This window comes from Leopardus geoffroyi, chromosome B2 (assembly GCF_018350155.1).
Source record: "Leopardus geoffroyi isolate Oge1 chromosome B2, O.geoffroyi_Oge1_pat1.0, whole genome shotgun sequence".
NCBI classification, from domain to species: Eukaryota; Metazoa; Chordata; class Mammalia; order Carnivora; family Felidae; genus Leopardus; species Leopardus geoffroyi.
In genome coordinates, this window is record NC_059332.1 from 129,482,203 (window position 1) to 129,498,118 (window position 15,916).

The window sequence follows — 15,916 nt, forward strand, 5'->3', positions numbered from 1 at the left end:
GCGCATGAAAGATTAGCCTGAAGCAAATGCAGCAGTGTTCCAGTGGTAGGATTCTGTTGGCCATTTGGTTAGCAACTTTGACATTTGGTTAACTCCTTTCACTAAGAAGAATCCACTTAACTAGCAGTTGAGGTTTCAAGGCTAAACCATTCCTAGGGAAGAAGGACTTGGCTAGATCCTTATATTCTTGCTCAAGTGAGTATTACTAAAATAGTTTTAGCTAATCCAGTATCTTAAACACCACTGACTTAATCTATGAAAATCCATTTGATATTCATTATGTTAGATAAAAGTTAGGTGAAGTACTTAAACCTTGGAGTGTGGCTTTTGGTCAAATGCTAACTAACCACTCTGGAGTATTCACATTCACAGTTAGGACAATTGACTGCCCCTGAGGCATAGAATAAAATGTGCACATTTGTATCATACTGTCTGTGTTGAAATGTGCTCAGCAAAATTATAGGCCTCATGATCCCACCTATATTTTTATGCTCTAGTGTTGTAATTTAGGAATTTCTGTATCTTCTTCCATCTCTCTTTTCCACTGAAGTTACTATTTCTAGATGTCTGCCTGACAACCTACCTTTCTTGGATTCTTTAAAAATTTTATCTATAAATAAATAAATACATAAATATTTTATCTTAAGTTTAAAAAAAATATGTTGACTGAAGAAAATATGGAAAATACCAAGAAGCAAATAGAAGAAAGAGATCAGCTGCTATCCCACTATTCAATAATGATCATTGTTTATTATATGTTAAAACCCATCTGTTTTTCTATGTATCTACTTATGTTAAAAAGGGAAACATCCAGGATCTTATTTTATAAATCTAGCAATATAATATGAATATTTCCTTGGATTATTAACTATTTTAGCAATGTGGTTTTTAATGGCTACCTAAGATTTCATAAGATTATTGTATGTATAGACTATAATTTATTTAAACAACCCCCTGTTGCTGGACACTTAAAATATCTCCAGTTCACTATTAAAGGCACTGCTAGACTTTGTACATTTAATTTGTTTCTGTTTCTTCAGGCCTAGTCCTTATTGGCCATCCGTCCATCATTGGCTGTTAAATGCCTGTCTCCTTTTCCTTCTATTTAGGTCACAATTCTTACACAAGTTCTTTAACTTAGGTTTTTAAACATTACGATTTTTAGCTTTTCATTGCTATAAGCCTTATAACAATGAAGCAGGTTTAAAATACTATTTGGAATTTTTAACAGTCTAATTAGATTAATATACTTGCTTGTTTTAAAAAATAATAATTTTAGGAGTATATATCCTGGGAAAATATGGACAGAAGAAAATCAGAGAAATACAAGAAAGAGAGGCTGCAGAATACATTGCTCAAGCACGACGACAGTATCATTTTGAAAGTAACCAGAGGACTTGCAATATGACCGGTAAGGCAAAGAGAAACATTTCTACATGTGTAAAGTTCCTTGATGATTTATACTAATTTGCATACCTCTAGGACCAAAGTTAGAGAAAAAGGCAAAAGGAGAACGATAAGTCTAGCAAATATTTATATGATTTAACTGCAATACATCATTTAACGTGGATTTTAAAAATCAATATAAATGGGGGCGCCTGGGTGGCGCAGTCGGTTGAGCGTCCGACTTCAGCCAGGTCGCGATCTCGCGGTCCGTGAGTTCGAGCCCCCGTCGGGCTCTGGGCTGATGGCTCAGAGCCTGGAGCCTGTTTCCGATTCTGTGTCTCCCTCTCTCTCTGCCCCTCTCCCGTTCATGCTCTGTCTCTCTCTGTCCCAAAAATAAATAAACGTTGAAAAAAAATTAAAAAAAAAATCAATATAAATGAATACAATATACAGTAAAGGTTCATTGATTTCACTTATTTTTTCATCAAATACTTGAGGTACCCAGTACTGGGAAAACAAAAGGTGAATAAAAAAAAAAAAAAAAATCCCTGACCTTTAGAATTTATATGCTAGTGAGAGTAACAAACGATAATAAAACAAATAAATAACTTCAGGTAGTGATAGCTCCTATAAGGAGAATAAAGCTGTGTGAGAAGTGGGGATTTAAGAAATGGCAATCAGGAGAGTCAGGCCTCCTTGAGAACTAAATGATACAGTGGAGGGAGCAAAATGCTATGGTGGCAAATGAGTTTGGCACATTCAAGAAATAGCAAAAGGGCTAAGTAGCTAGAGCGGAATGAGCAGTGGGAAGTAAGTCTACAAGGATAGGCCTGATTTCATGGGGCCTCCTATGCGTAGTAAAGAGTCCTAAGTGTGTTAAATGCACAGTAGGCAACTACAGACCCATGAGTGTAGCACAGTAGTATATACTACTCAACATGAATTAATGGTAATAATTTAACCCGGAAGCCTACTGGGAGAATGCTGTAATACAGTCAACTGCCCACATTTGAAGAGAACGAGTGTTCTAACTGGCATAACCCTTCAAGAATTAGTTCTCAAATCCGTGTCAAACCTCTTTTTTTCTTTTTGTTTTTTTTAATGTTTTGAGAGAGAGAGAGACAGAGCAAGAGCAGGGGATGGGCAGAGAGAGAGAGAGGGAAACATGGAATCTGAGGCAGGCTCCAGGCTCTGAGTTGTCAGCGCAGAGCCCAATGTGGGGCTCAAACCCACAAACCGCGAGATCATGACCTGAACCGAAGTCAGACGCTCAACCAACTGAGCCACCCAGGTGCCCCCCTCTTTCTTTTTTATTGGTTAAAACTTTTTCTCTAACGCTTCTTTCTTTTTTTTTTAAATTTTTTTTTTCAACGTTTATTTATTTTTGGGACAGAGAGAGACAGAGCATGAACGGGGGAGGGGCAGAGAGAGAGGGAGACACAGAATCGGAAACAGGCTCCAGGCTCCGAGCCATCAGCCCAGAGCCCGACGCGGGGCTCGAACTCACGGACCGCGAGATCGTGACCTGGCTGAAGTCGGACGCTTAACCGACTGCGCCACCCAGGCGCCCCTCTAACGCTTCTTTCAAGAACAGCTAATTTAGAAAGAATTTATAAAGGTAGATTCTCTTTGTTTAGTTTTGAAAGTAAATTTTTTTTCCTGCGTTTAAAGGACTTTATTTTTAGTATAATGCTAATGCTTCATTCTATAAAGCAAACAGTAATCGTAAACACTGTGTGTGATGACAACTCAGATAAAGCACAATGAGTCTGGTTGCCAGTTTCTCCTTGTAATGTCTGTGTCTTTGGGCAACTCTAAATCTCCGTTCTCTTTTCTGTAAAATAATCATCATAAAACCCACTTCATAAATGTTTTGTAGAATGTGATGAAATAATGCATGTAAAGTGCTTGGTGCTTAATAAATACTCTGTAAATAAAATAACTTTTTAAAAGTTACATAATTCTTTAAATTGAATAAGGTAGTCTGGAGTCTCAAAATATATTTCAATTTGACATGGACCCTTGTGTCTGTTTGGGTCCTCTGGGAAACAGATGCTAAGATGGGATTAGATATCAAGAGATATATTAGGGGAAACAGCTGTGAAGGATAAAGGAGTGAGAGCAGAAGGAGGCAAGGAAAGCCTTTAGACCATAGTGCAGGTCTTTCATGTGAATGGAAAGGGAGAAGAAAGATTGGGTAAAAAAGTCTCAAGTCTACAGCACAGTTTCAAGAAAGTTTTAGCAGGCCAGTGGGAAGTCCTTAAGCCCAAGTTCCCTGGTAGACAAGACCTACAGGAATGGATCTGTGTTAGTATCTCCATGGAGCACTCTCATTGTCTGGGAGTGGTGCAGATCTGGTAATGGACCCAAGAGGGGTGGCAGCAGGGGCTGCCAGCCCACCACGCTCCTCCTAGCAGATTTGGATTTGGTGGCACATTTCCATGATCATCACAACCCTCAGATGAATAAATAGCTGCTTAGGTAATTAAAAATAAAATAGGATAGGAGCCAAATATAGGCCCACTGAAAAACTTTCCAAATTAGCTTTCTGGTATGCATTGATAATGGGGTTGCAAACCATATGATTAAGTTTTTATCCTTCTGAATAATATGTAATGGGTATACTAGAAAAATTTAGTACTTTCAGGTAAATATAGCTGGGTTTTTTTACCCAAAAAGTTGGCCCCAACTTGACAGATAGCATCTAATGAAATGCTTCTGTGTTCTGCCCAGTGGCTTTATCTTCTTCATGATTTTACTAAAGACTTAGGAGAGATGCTTATGAAATTTATACACGACACAGTGCTAGGCTGGGATAAATGAATTGTTCTGCATTAAAAGTCTGTTGTACAGATACAGAATTGTCTAAGTTTGCTTGCAAGCAAGATATATGAATAAAGGTTGGGAATTCTAGTTGAACATAAGCTTGTTATAAACAGTTTGATATGACTTCTAGAAATACTAAATTAATCTTAGACTACAGTAATAAAATTGTGGTTCAGATCAAAGGTAGTTACAGTACACATGCTCTGGAGTAGTTGGAGTACAGGTCCATTTCTGACTCTCACATGTTAAGAATATACAAACTGGAATGTGCCAGAAGAGGCCAAATAAGGATAATAATAAGAGCTAACACTTACCAAGCATTCTCATGTGCAAAGAAGCACTGTTCTAAATCCTTTATATGTCTCAATCAGTCCTTACAACAATTCTATAAGGTAGATCCAATGTTATCCTGAGTTTACAGAGAAAACTGAAGCACTGAGAGGTTAAATAACTTCCTCAGGGTCACACAGATTCATAACTGGTGAAGGGTTGTTTTGTGATTTGTGGTTGGACTGAGGGGTGTTTATCATGGAGACCGGATGGCTAAAGAAAAACATGAATGCTGTATTCAACTAGATACAGAAATATATTTGTTCACTGTTAAAAAAAAAAAAAAAATGCCTGGAAGAGAAGAATTGAATAGGCTTAAAGGGAAAGTAAAAGGCTCTTATCAGGAGAATTGGTGAAGAGACTCTTCTTAAATCATGTCCTTTTACCACATAATCTTTAAACTAGTTCCCTATTAACTCTGTTTTCTGAATGTAGGACTCTAGCCTTGATTTTTCTTGGTAAGGTAGCATCTCGCATTTGAGCTAGGTATATATCAACTACACTAAGAGATAAGCCACCTTTTATGTTGGCTCTGAGCTGCGACTTTAGTTAATGGTCTAAATGACTTAGGCGATTCAATCATACAACTTGAGGAAATATGCTAAAGCTACATAGAGTAGCACGGGAATAAATGTCTAGAGTAGACTAACAGCTAAATTTTCTATAGAAAAAAATAATAATGCATTTTATAATTAACATGTCTTACCTAGTCAAGAAATAAAAATTATACACTGAAGTTTTCCCTTTTAGAATGTGATATTTGTGATCTCTTGAAATTTTTTCATTTTGTTATCATTACTTATTTAGTGTTAGAAACTAATTTTTAATTTGTATATGTACATTTCTCCAGTATTTCTTACACCATACATAGAGCCATAAATAAACTCTTATAAATTACATGAAGTCTTTTTTCCATGGAGTACTGTCTCTTCACGCAACTTCTTGGGAGTTACAGGCAATAACCATTGGCAAAACCAAAACTACAACTTAGCAGCTCTTAATTCCCGGCCTGACACACTTTTGTCTTGGCTACAATAAGTGCTTATTGCTTTGCAATATTTAATAAATAAACTTTTCTAGAATTACAAATAAAATATGAAACAAAAATATAGCTAAATATAAAAATGTTTTTGATCATTTTATTATATCAGAAATAAATTCATTGTAAAAAACATTTGGAGAGTACAGAAAAGAAGAGGAAAAAGAGACGATTGTTAATAATCCATAGCCCAAAGATCACCACTGTTAACATCTCAGAATAATTCTTCCCATTCTTTCTTGTATGTGTACTTGTTTACATTGCTATGATCATGATATATATATATATATATTATATATATATAATCCTATTCACTTAACATAAGCAGATAAATTATTTATTAGTATATAATCAGTTTTTATTATTCAAAATAATAACAATTTGAAAACTCTAGCCTTGACATTCCCTCCCAACCCCTGCTAGTCACTAGTCCTATCGTATAGCCTAAAACAGTGTGCATTTCTCATGAAGGCAGTCCTATCACCTGGAACCTGTTTTATCTCCTGTTTGCATTACAGTGCTGTCCATGCTTCCAACCCTGAGAGAGGCCTTAATGCAGCAACTCAATTCCGAGAGCCTCACGGCTCTGCTAAAAAACAGGTAAGTGCAAGTTAACATCATTTTTTGTTTATATGGGGGCACTTAAATCTGTAGAATACACTAAAATATTTTTAAAACATCTTTGTTTCCTTATTTTTCTAATTAAAGCTCATAATATATAGACTTGTTTAGAAAAATATTCAGTAACTGTCATTGAATTCATCCTATTTTGTCCTCAACTTTGATGCACAAAGTATTTAGGTCAACAATATTTGCGTGTATTTTGGTTTCCATTTAAATAGATCTTATATCACTTTGACCTTATTCAGAAATTTAATTATTGAGTGCTTATGGAACATGTTCCTGAACTAGATGTTGTGAAGCTGCTTGAAGAGTTGGTGGTATAATAGGTAAAGCATGTGGACATACATTTTGAACAAGGCATATGAATTTACGTTTTATATTATTAACAAAATAAAGTGCAAATATAACATAAGCATACAATAATGATAATTTACCTCACCATGACAGTTTACTGAGCACAAAGCACTTATTTGGAGAGAGAGAGAGAGAGAGAGCAAGTGGGGGAGGGGCAGAGAGAGAGGGAGAGAGAGAGAATCCCAAGCAGGCTCTGTGCTGTCAGTGCAGAGCCCTACAGGGGCTTGAACTCATGAGCCATGAGATCAGGACCTGAGACGAGATCAGGAGTCGGATGCCTAACTGACTGAGCCACCCAGGTGCCCCAGAGAAACAGGTTTTAATTGCCTTAAGTTTTGGTTTTACTGGGGAAGTAAGACAAATGAAATAAGCAAATAGCACTTTTTATAAAAGCAACATAGTAACAGACACGATAAATATAGTAGCATTCTTCCTTCTTGGTTTACGTTGGCTGCAAGACGCTGAATTCCCTATGTTTTAGAGGATTCTGGATAATTAAGGTAAGATTTCTTTCCCTTTAAGACTTTGCCACCCAAAGAAGGAGTATATGACATAAATTCAAGACATATTGTATTTAGTCTATGGTAAAAAGTAAAAGCAAAATCTGGGAAACCAGAGAATAAAGGGGTTTATTTTTCTGGATAGCCCTGGACAGCTTCCAAGATGAGGTGTCATTCCTCTCTTCTTACTCAGTACACAGAGAGAATTTCTTCAGTTCCTAAGGATTTGTGATAGTTCTCCTTACTCGCTGTTTCCTCTTTTAAGTATCTCAGTGTATTTTTTCTTGGCCTTTCTTTTGATTTGAATTACTGTTTGCACTTTTGGGGGGAAAATGTCCATTTGAAAAATATTTGGATAAACAGGAGTTGAGCCCTTACAAAGTGTGTTTAAATAAGGCCTCCAATCTTATGACTGCTTTTGTATTGGTTTTCAGACAACTTTGGTCTTATATAAGCCTGTCAGGCAAGTTAAGTTTCTCTTTGAACTAATTATGATAATAATTAACCAGAAATAAATAAGTGATTTGATAATCTTATTCTGTCAGTTTTATAAATCACAAGTAAACATCCATCAGTGTTTTCAACACTTGGCATTATTATTGAAGATTGATAATGGCCATGATGTTTCATCAGGAAAGAATCTTGGGGGTTTTTTTGGTTTTTTGGTTTTTTGTTTTTTTTTTTAAGACAGAAAGAGCAGGGGAGGAGCAGAAAAAGAGGGCTCTCTCTCAAATCTTAACCAGCACAGGCTTGACCTCAGGACTGTAAGATCATGACCTGAGTTGAAACCAAGAGTCATCAGACCCTTAACGAGCCACCCAGGTGCCCCAGGATTGGTTTAATTCTCTTTTTTTTTTTAAGTTTATTTTTATTTATTTATTTTGAGAGAGAGAGAGAAGAGCAGAGAGAGAGAGAGACAGAACCCCAAGGAGGCTCCACACTATCAGCACAGAGCCTGGATGAGGGGCTCAAACTCATGAATCTTGAGATCATGACCTGAGCCGACATCAAGAGTTGGATGCTTAGCCCACTGAGCACCCCTGGTTTAATTCTTAAACAGATGTTTTAGTGACATTAAAGAGTCTCATATTTAATTTAGGGATGATTTTTATCAAACAACTCATTTGAAAGGAATCATTGCATAAAAAGTACTTTATTCTACATAGATTTGGAATTGGAATCTTTAAAAAAGATAATGTGAAAAAAACTTTTGTTTCATTTTTTGAAAATGCATACATTGTGAAATGGTTACCACTGTAGAGGCACCTGGGTGACTCAGTCAGTTAAGCATCTGACTTCGGCTCAGGTCACAATCTCACAGTTTGTGGGTTCGAGCCTCATGACAGACTCTGTCCTGACCGCTCAGAGCCTGGAGCCTGCTTCAGATTCTGTGTCTCCCTCTCTCTCTGCCCCTCCCCCACTTGCACTCTGTCTCTCCCTCTCAGAAATAAATAAACATTAAAAAAAAATTTTTTTTAAATAAAGAAAAGAAAGGGCAGCCAAGGGAACCTAACCTGTAGTCTTATGGAGATGGTTAATAGAACATGGCATCTGGAGGGACGAAATAGATCGGGTAGCCAACAAGGGTAATGCTTTATATATGATCAAAAGAGAGCAAGAAAAGATAAGCAGGGGGATGAGATCTCCCCTTCCCCACAACTGTAATCCCATGCCCAGTTTCCAGAGTTGAGCCTCTTTTCAGACCCAAGATTCACTGACTGAAAAGATGGTTGGGTTCCCAGGGAAAAGATCCCTGCAATATTTCAGCAAGTGTGCGAAGTAATGAGTCCCCCGATATTTTTCTAAAGGGACCTGTGTGCATTTACTCAGAGGGATGTACATTGGAGAAAGAGAAATACCCAGATATGTCTCCCACTTGTGCATGCGCACTCTCTCTCTCTCAAAAGTAAATAAGTAAACATTAAAAAAAAAAAATGGTTACCACAGTCAAGCTAATTAACATATCCATCACCTCACCTAGTTACCATTTTCTTTTTTGTAGTGAGAACTCTAAAGATATACTCTTAGCAATTTCAAGCATACAATGCAATATTATTAACTGTACTCCCCATGCTCTCCAGTAGCTCTCCAGAACTTACTCATCTTATAACTCTTTTTTTTTTTTTTCTTAATTTTTTTTTCAACGTTTATTTATTTTTGGGACAGAGAGAGACAGAGCATGAACGGGGGAGGGGCAGAGAGAGAGGGAGACACAGAATCGGAAACAGGCTCCAGGCTCTGAGCCATCAGCCCAGAGCCCGACGCGGGGCTCGAACTCACGGACCGCGAGATCGTGACCTGGCTGAAGTCGGACGCTTAACCGACTGCGCCACCCAGGCGCCCCTCATCTTATAACTCTTAAGTTTAAATCTACTTTTGACATCTAATGATGGTGATGTCAACATGAAGAAATGTCCTGGGTGACTATAACTCTTCCCCATCCCACCTCAGTCCCCCCAGATAAATATAGTTTGAAGACACATATCTAATTTGCCCCGCCACTAAGTACTTCCTATGTTGAAATTTTTGGAACTGCCGTTTTCTTATGTTGTTTTATTTAGATTTCTATAAAAAGCACTTTGAAATTTTTTTGAAGTGACATTCAAAAGAAAAAGTGGTTGGGGCGCCTTGGTGGCTCAGTCGGTTGGGCGGCCGACTTCGGCTCAGGTCATGGTCTCGCGGTCCGTGAGTTCGAGCCCTGCGTCGGGCTCTGTGCTGACAGCTCAGAGCCTGGAGCCTGTTTCGGATTCTGTGTCTCCCTCTCTCTGACCCTCCCCTGTTCATGCTCTCTCTCTGTCTCAGAAATGAACTTTAAAAAAAAAAAAAAAGAAAAAGAAAAAGTGGTTTATTTGCATTAAAATACCTGACCTTTGAATTTTGTTTAATTTCCAATTTATTCAGAATATATTCCACCACAAGGCTTGAACATTAGCTTAAGGTTGAAGCGGTACCTTGTAGGATTTACACCATATGTCTTGAACCTGTGTCATCTAGGGAGGAGATAACTAAAGCTCTAAGGTCAGTTCAGTGGCAAAGAAAGATAAGAAGCTAGTAATATCCCACAATTGTATTGGTAGCTCAACTTATTGAAATGTAAATTTATGTCTGAAATAGTAATAAAGAATATGGGTTTGTAGTTTGTATGTCTTTGTGGGGTTTTTTTTTATTTTATTTTCCTCGGAATGTATTTTTATTGTATTTTACCAAAGTATCAGTCTGTGATAGATTGGAAACAGGAAAGAAAAATAAAACTGGTCCTTCCATATAGGTGGTTTGAGAAGCACTGAACTCCATCTACGGGATAGCTCCACACAGTGGAGCACTATGCCAAGGTTAAAAACAGAGAAGAAGAAAATAAAAGAGAGATGGCTATTATTTGTGTACTTCAGTGGAATGATTTCCAGGATTTGATGGGATTTGATGGAATATATATTTATATATATAGATATATATTTTTTTAACAGTAAAGACAAAGGTGTATACTATGTTATTTATCTAAGGGGGCAGATAGGAATCTTTATGCATATTTGCTTACATAAAGCAAAACAACGGTGGGGCACCTGGGTGGCTCAGTCAGTTAAGCATCTAGCTCGTGGTTTCGGCTCAGGCCATGATCTCACGGTTCTTGGGTTTGAGCCCCATGTTGGGCTCTGTGCTGACACTGTGGAGCCTGCTTGGGATTCTCTCTCTCTCCTTCTCTTTTCTTCCCCAGCCCCACTTGTGCACATGCTCAGGTGCTCTCTCTCAAAATAAATAAACTTAAAGCAAAACAATGGTAAGTTAATTTTTTTTAACAGTTGCCTGTGAAGGGGGAGAATAAAGAGGAATAGGAACAGACTTCTTTGAAGGTACATTGCTGTGTGAATTTGACTTTGGAACCATGCAGATATTTTACATATTTATAAAACTGTATTTAGTGTTTGCAAAGCAATGTCAAAAAAGAGATGGTAAGATAAATCAAATTCACCTAAATATGTAGTTGGTGTTCTAACCGCAAAGAGAAATTATGCCAGGTGAACAAACCCTTAAAACTCTTCAATGTTGCTATTGGTATTCTGAGACTCTTGTGCATAGAGTGAGGGATGAAGCAAATTGGTAATTACATTGGTGTCACTGATTGCTAGTGTGGGGGAAAAAAATACAGATGTAAGATCAAGGAGATGAAGTTAAAAACCCTGTCGTCCTAATTTTGAATTGGACGTATCATTATGGTGGCTCAGTCAGTTAAGCATCCAGCATCCACCTCTTGATTTCGGCTTAGGTCATGATCTTGCAGTTCGTGAGTTCAAGTCCCACGTCAGGCTCTGCACGAGTGCAGAGCCTGCTTGGATTCTTTGTCTCTCTCCTCCTTTCTCTGTTGCCCTATAACACTTGCTCTCTCTCTCAAAATAAATAAATAAACATTTTTTAAAAAGTATCAGTACAAATTCATGATATATTTTATCTCTTTGAATATATGTACATGCAAATAAATACATATTTACTAGCTTACTCTACCAGAAAGGCTTAGAAACAGTGATGTCTCCAGTAGCAATGAATATCCTTTTCTTTTTTTTTTTTTAATTTTTTAAATTTATTTTTGAGAGAGAGGGGGCAGACAGAGAATCCCACGCAGGTTCTGCACTGTCAGCACGGAACCTGAAGCAGGGCTCGAGCTCACCCGAAGCGGGACTCAAGCTCATCTGAAGTGGGGCTCGAGCTCACCCGATGTCGGGCTTGAACTCATGAACCCTGAGATCATGACCTGAGCCGAAACTGGATGCTTAACCAACTGAGCCACACAGGTGTCCCAGCAATGAATATCCTTAATCGAAGATTCCAGTCACAGACTACCATTTTCTGCTGTAAGGATCCAGGACTCTTGGAGAAATGGGTGATGTCAGGTCCATAGCAAAAATTGAACAAGATGAACCCAGAACAGCTTTTCTTGTCAGTAAGCAAGGAAGCTATCAAAGACTAATAGGGTGATGTTAGAAGGATTCAGGAACCAACCTGGATAGTATCCCCAATGGTCAAAGATGGGCAATTTGAACATTAATAAGAATAATAGCTACAGTGGGCTGAAACATCAAATATATATTTAATATATTTAAAGTAATGATACTTTAAAACAAAAAAATTCATTATTTACCTTTGAAGAATTACTGATGTGCTTCGTTATTTGTAAAATGGCAAATAAAAGGAAAGAAATAAACGTTATTCTTGATTTTCCTGTATAACTTCACAATACATATATGCATATGCTCAGAAGGAAGATAAAGACTGGAAAGATATATACCAACATACTAGTGAAATGGTTGTTATCTTTGGTTACTGGAATTACAATTGTTCTTTTATTATATTTCATGGGGTTTGTTTCCTGTAGTTATCCTGTAATAAAATATAATTAAATATAAAGCTATGAAGTTTTAAGTTTTCCTTTAGATTACCTGATTACTGTTTTCATATTTTCTGATTTACTTCTTTAGGCCTTCAAACAAGTTAGAAATATGGGAGGATCTAAAGATAATAAGTAAGTCTACCTACTCTATGTGACAGCACATTATTAATATATTTACAAAGGGAAATATTTATACTCTATTACATGGATGACTCTTGTTTACCCCACAGAGTTGTTGCCCGTATTAAATAATTCTCCCAAAGCAAGTTGATCAATATTTGGTCATAGAAAGTATTCAGTAAATGCTAGTGGTGGTGGTAATATTACTGTTGATATTGTTATGGTACGTAAACCTGTCCTAGACTGCATATGCCTACATTAGGTACTGGTGGATGCACTATTACGGTTTGTTTGATATGAAATTTATTGTCAGACTGGTTTCCATACAACACCCAGTGCTCATCCTAACAGATGCCCCCCTCAATGCCCACCACCCACTTTCCCCTTTCCCCCAGCCCCCACCAACCCTCAGTTCTCTTTAAGAGTCTCTTATGGTTTGGCTCCCTCCCTCTCTAACTTTTTTTTCCCCCTTCCCTTCCCCCCATGGTCTTCTGTTAAGTTTCTTAGGATCCATATAAGAGTGAAAACATTTGTTTTAAGGGAAGTTTTTACTCTCATCCAGATAGTAACTTTACTTTGACATTGTATGCAAAATTTCATTAGTGATGAAACTTTGAAACAAAGAGCTGCCCTGGGGCCCCTACTTACACACATACACACACACACACACACACACACACACACACACACACACATCTCAGAACTTTATGCCACCAGTTATTCTTACATTTTCCCATCTATCCATCTAATCCTTCTCGACTGAATCATGCTTAAGCTTTACCTATTTAAAAATAAATTAGACCTTTATTCAGCCACCCCTTATATACTACCAAAGACTTCTACATTTCCTTTTCTTCACTCCCACTCATTTTTTCTCCACTCATCGTTTGACACACTACAGCCCTACGCCCACTTCTGTGTCTCCACCCAACAGATCTCACAAGCATCAGGGGTAACTTCTGTGTTACTAAATCCACTGGACACTTTCTTCCTTCTAGACCTCTTGGCAACAGTCAATAAACTTATTCTTTCCTCTGTTTTGAACACTCTGTCCTAGGCTGCTGTGAAGCCTAGTCTCTGGGTATCCCCCATCTATACCTTTTTCCAGCCCTTAAATGGGCTCATCCTCCTTTACCTGCATTGCAGTCTGGAGTTCTTCCATACACAGCCCTCTTGTCTTACTCTCAGCTAGCTCCCGGGACCACTCAGAGCTTTCAGGCTGCAACTCTTAGTGTTTCCCAGTCCTTCCTTGTTCTCCTTTCTAAGCTAACAATATATATATAACCTTTCACTTAATATATTGGTTATTGTTTCAATTAAGAGATCATATCTAATTTACATTAAGCAACCAAGTTGTAAGGAAATAGACTGAATATTTTGAATTGATACAGTTTTGTCCTTAAAACATTTACAAATCTATTTTTAAAGTCATGTTGTGAGAAAATAACCATAGAGTTAGTTTGTCATTTTACACATTTGTTTGTTTTCATAATAGTACCAAATGGTTTTCTTTTCTCTGTGAAGGTTTCACAAGAAGTATCGTAGCAGTATACAGTACTTGTATGCTGGTTGTTCTTTTGCGAGTCCAGTTAAACATAATTGGTGGATATATTTACCTGGATAATGCAGCAGTTGGCAAAAATGGCACTGTAAGTTTAATAGACCTTCATAGATACTGCCCTTTTTCCCAAGAGGTTCAAAATTTAACTGAATATTACTTCTCTTGATAATTTCTATAAAATATATTTTTTCTTTTTTAAACAGTTTATTTATTTATTTTGGAGGGAGAGGGGCAGAGAGAGAGGGAAAGATGGAATCCCAAGCAGGCCCCACACTCAGCCCAATGGACCCTAAAGCAGGGCTGTATCCCACGACAGCGAGAGTATGACCTGAGCCAACATCAAGAGTCAGACGCTTGACTGACTAAACCACCCAGGCTCCCCTCTAAAATACATCTTATGTTTCATGTGATCGTAAACTTTTATATTATTTATTTACTAGTAATATTGGGTGATTTAACCTTATTTCTGTTTTGTACAGACAGTTCTTGCTCCCCCAGATGTCCAACAGCAGTATTTATCAAGTATTCAGCACCTCCTTGGAGATGGTAAGATTCTTATTTGTGACCTGGAAAATAATTTTGATTTGTTCATTTGTGTTTTTGAGGAATTCAAAAAGTGAACAAGCCTTTTATGTTTGTTTTTCTTTTAATAGGCCTGACAGAATTGATCACTGTCATTAAACAAGCTGTGCAGAAGATTTTAGGAAGGTAAGGCATTTTGCTGTGGCTTCTCTAACTTCCTGATTCTGGTGAGTAAAAGAAAAATTAGAATTGTTCTAGTGAAGCTGGTGATTTGACAAATGGTGGTTTGTGAAATTCTTTGTAACCTAATACAGACACAGCCCTGGGATACTGCGTTGTGAATCCATTTTCTTTGTTAGTGTCAATCTTTTGATACTAAGGGGAAAGTTTTAATGTTTCATTGTTTATTGATTGACTTCCAAACAAACCAGAAACATTTGGGTCAGAGATAAAAGACCTACTTTCAAATCTGCCTCTGAGCCTTTTGTCTTCCATTTATATTAGCATTATCTATAATTACAGTGGGCTGAAACATCAAATACATATTAAAATATATTCAAAGTGATGATACTTTAAAGATTCTTGTGAAATCTGCAGCAAGATTTGATGTGGCTCTGTGATAATGACACTTAACTGATGGCTGATTTTGTAATACACGGTAGTGATTTCAGTCAGCGCTTTCAGGTTTGACTAGATCTCAGAGAGCAACCTGTTAAGAAAAGAGTGTATAGTTTCAGTTTATCCTATTTCCCTTTTCTCTGTTTCTAGTGTTTCTCTTAAACATTCTTTGTCCCTCTTGGACTTGGAGCAAAAACTAAAAGAAATCCGAGATCTCGTGGAGCAGCATAAATCTTCTTCTTGGGTTAATAAAGACGGATCCAAATCTTTGTTATGCCATTATATGATGCCAGATGAAGAAACTCCATTAGCAGTTCAGGTGATTAATTCATAACCATTTAACTAAACCAGTTACTCTGAATTTTTAAAAATTTTGTACTATCCCTTGAAATTTAGAATTCTGAGGCTCTTGAAAGGTAATTGATTTAAAACCATGTATTTCAGGGGCACCTGGGTGGTTCAGTCAGTTAAGTGTTTACCTCTTAGTTTAGGCTCCGGTCATGATCTCACAGTTGTGTGGGTTTGAGCCCCGCATGGGGCTCTGCGCTGATGGCACAGAGCCTAGTTGGGATTCTCTCACCTCTCTCTGCCCTTCCTCTACTAGTGCTATCTGTCTCTCTCAAAATAAACAAATAAACTTTAAAAGATAAATAAGT

The 15,916-nt window shown here is 37.4% G+C and overlaps 1 protein-coding gene across 2 annotated transcripts in view; it reads left to right on the top strand.

The window, feature by feature from the left end:
- PEX3 (peroxisomal biogenesis factor 3) overlaps positions 1-15,916 on the top strand; it is a 34,887-nt gene that overhangs the window by 4,668 nt on the left and 14,303 nt on the right. For both annotated transcript variants that reach the window (XR_006717611.1, XM_045499847.1), the window contains exons 2-8: positions 1,280-1,411; positions 6,100-6,181; positions 12,528-12,571; positions 14,084-14,208; positions 14,600-14,666; positions 14,774-14,828; positions 15,411-15,579. Coding sequence is in view for 1 of the 2 variants with exons in the window: in XM_045499847.1 (XP_045355803.1) it covers positions 1,280-1,411; positions 6,100-6,181; positions 12,528-12,571; positions 14,084-14,208; positions 14,600-14,666; positions 14,774-14,828; positions 15,411-15,579 (674 nt within the window). In the remaining variant the exon portion in view is untranslated. The remainder of the gene's footprint in view (positions 1-1,279; positions 1,412-6,099; positions 6,182-12,527; positions 12,572-14,083; positions 14,209-14,599; positions 14,667-14,773; positions 14,829-15,410; positions 15,580-15,916) is intronic.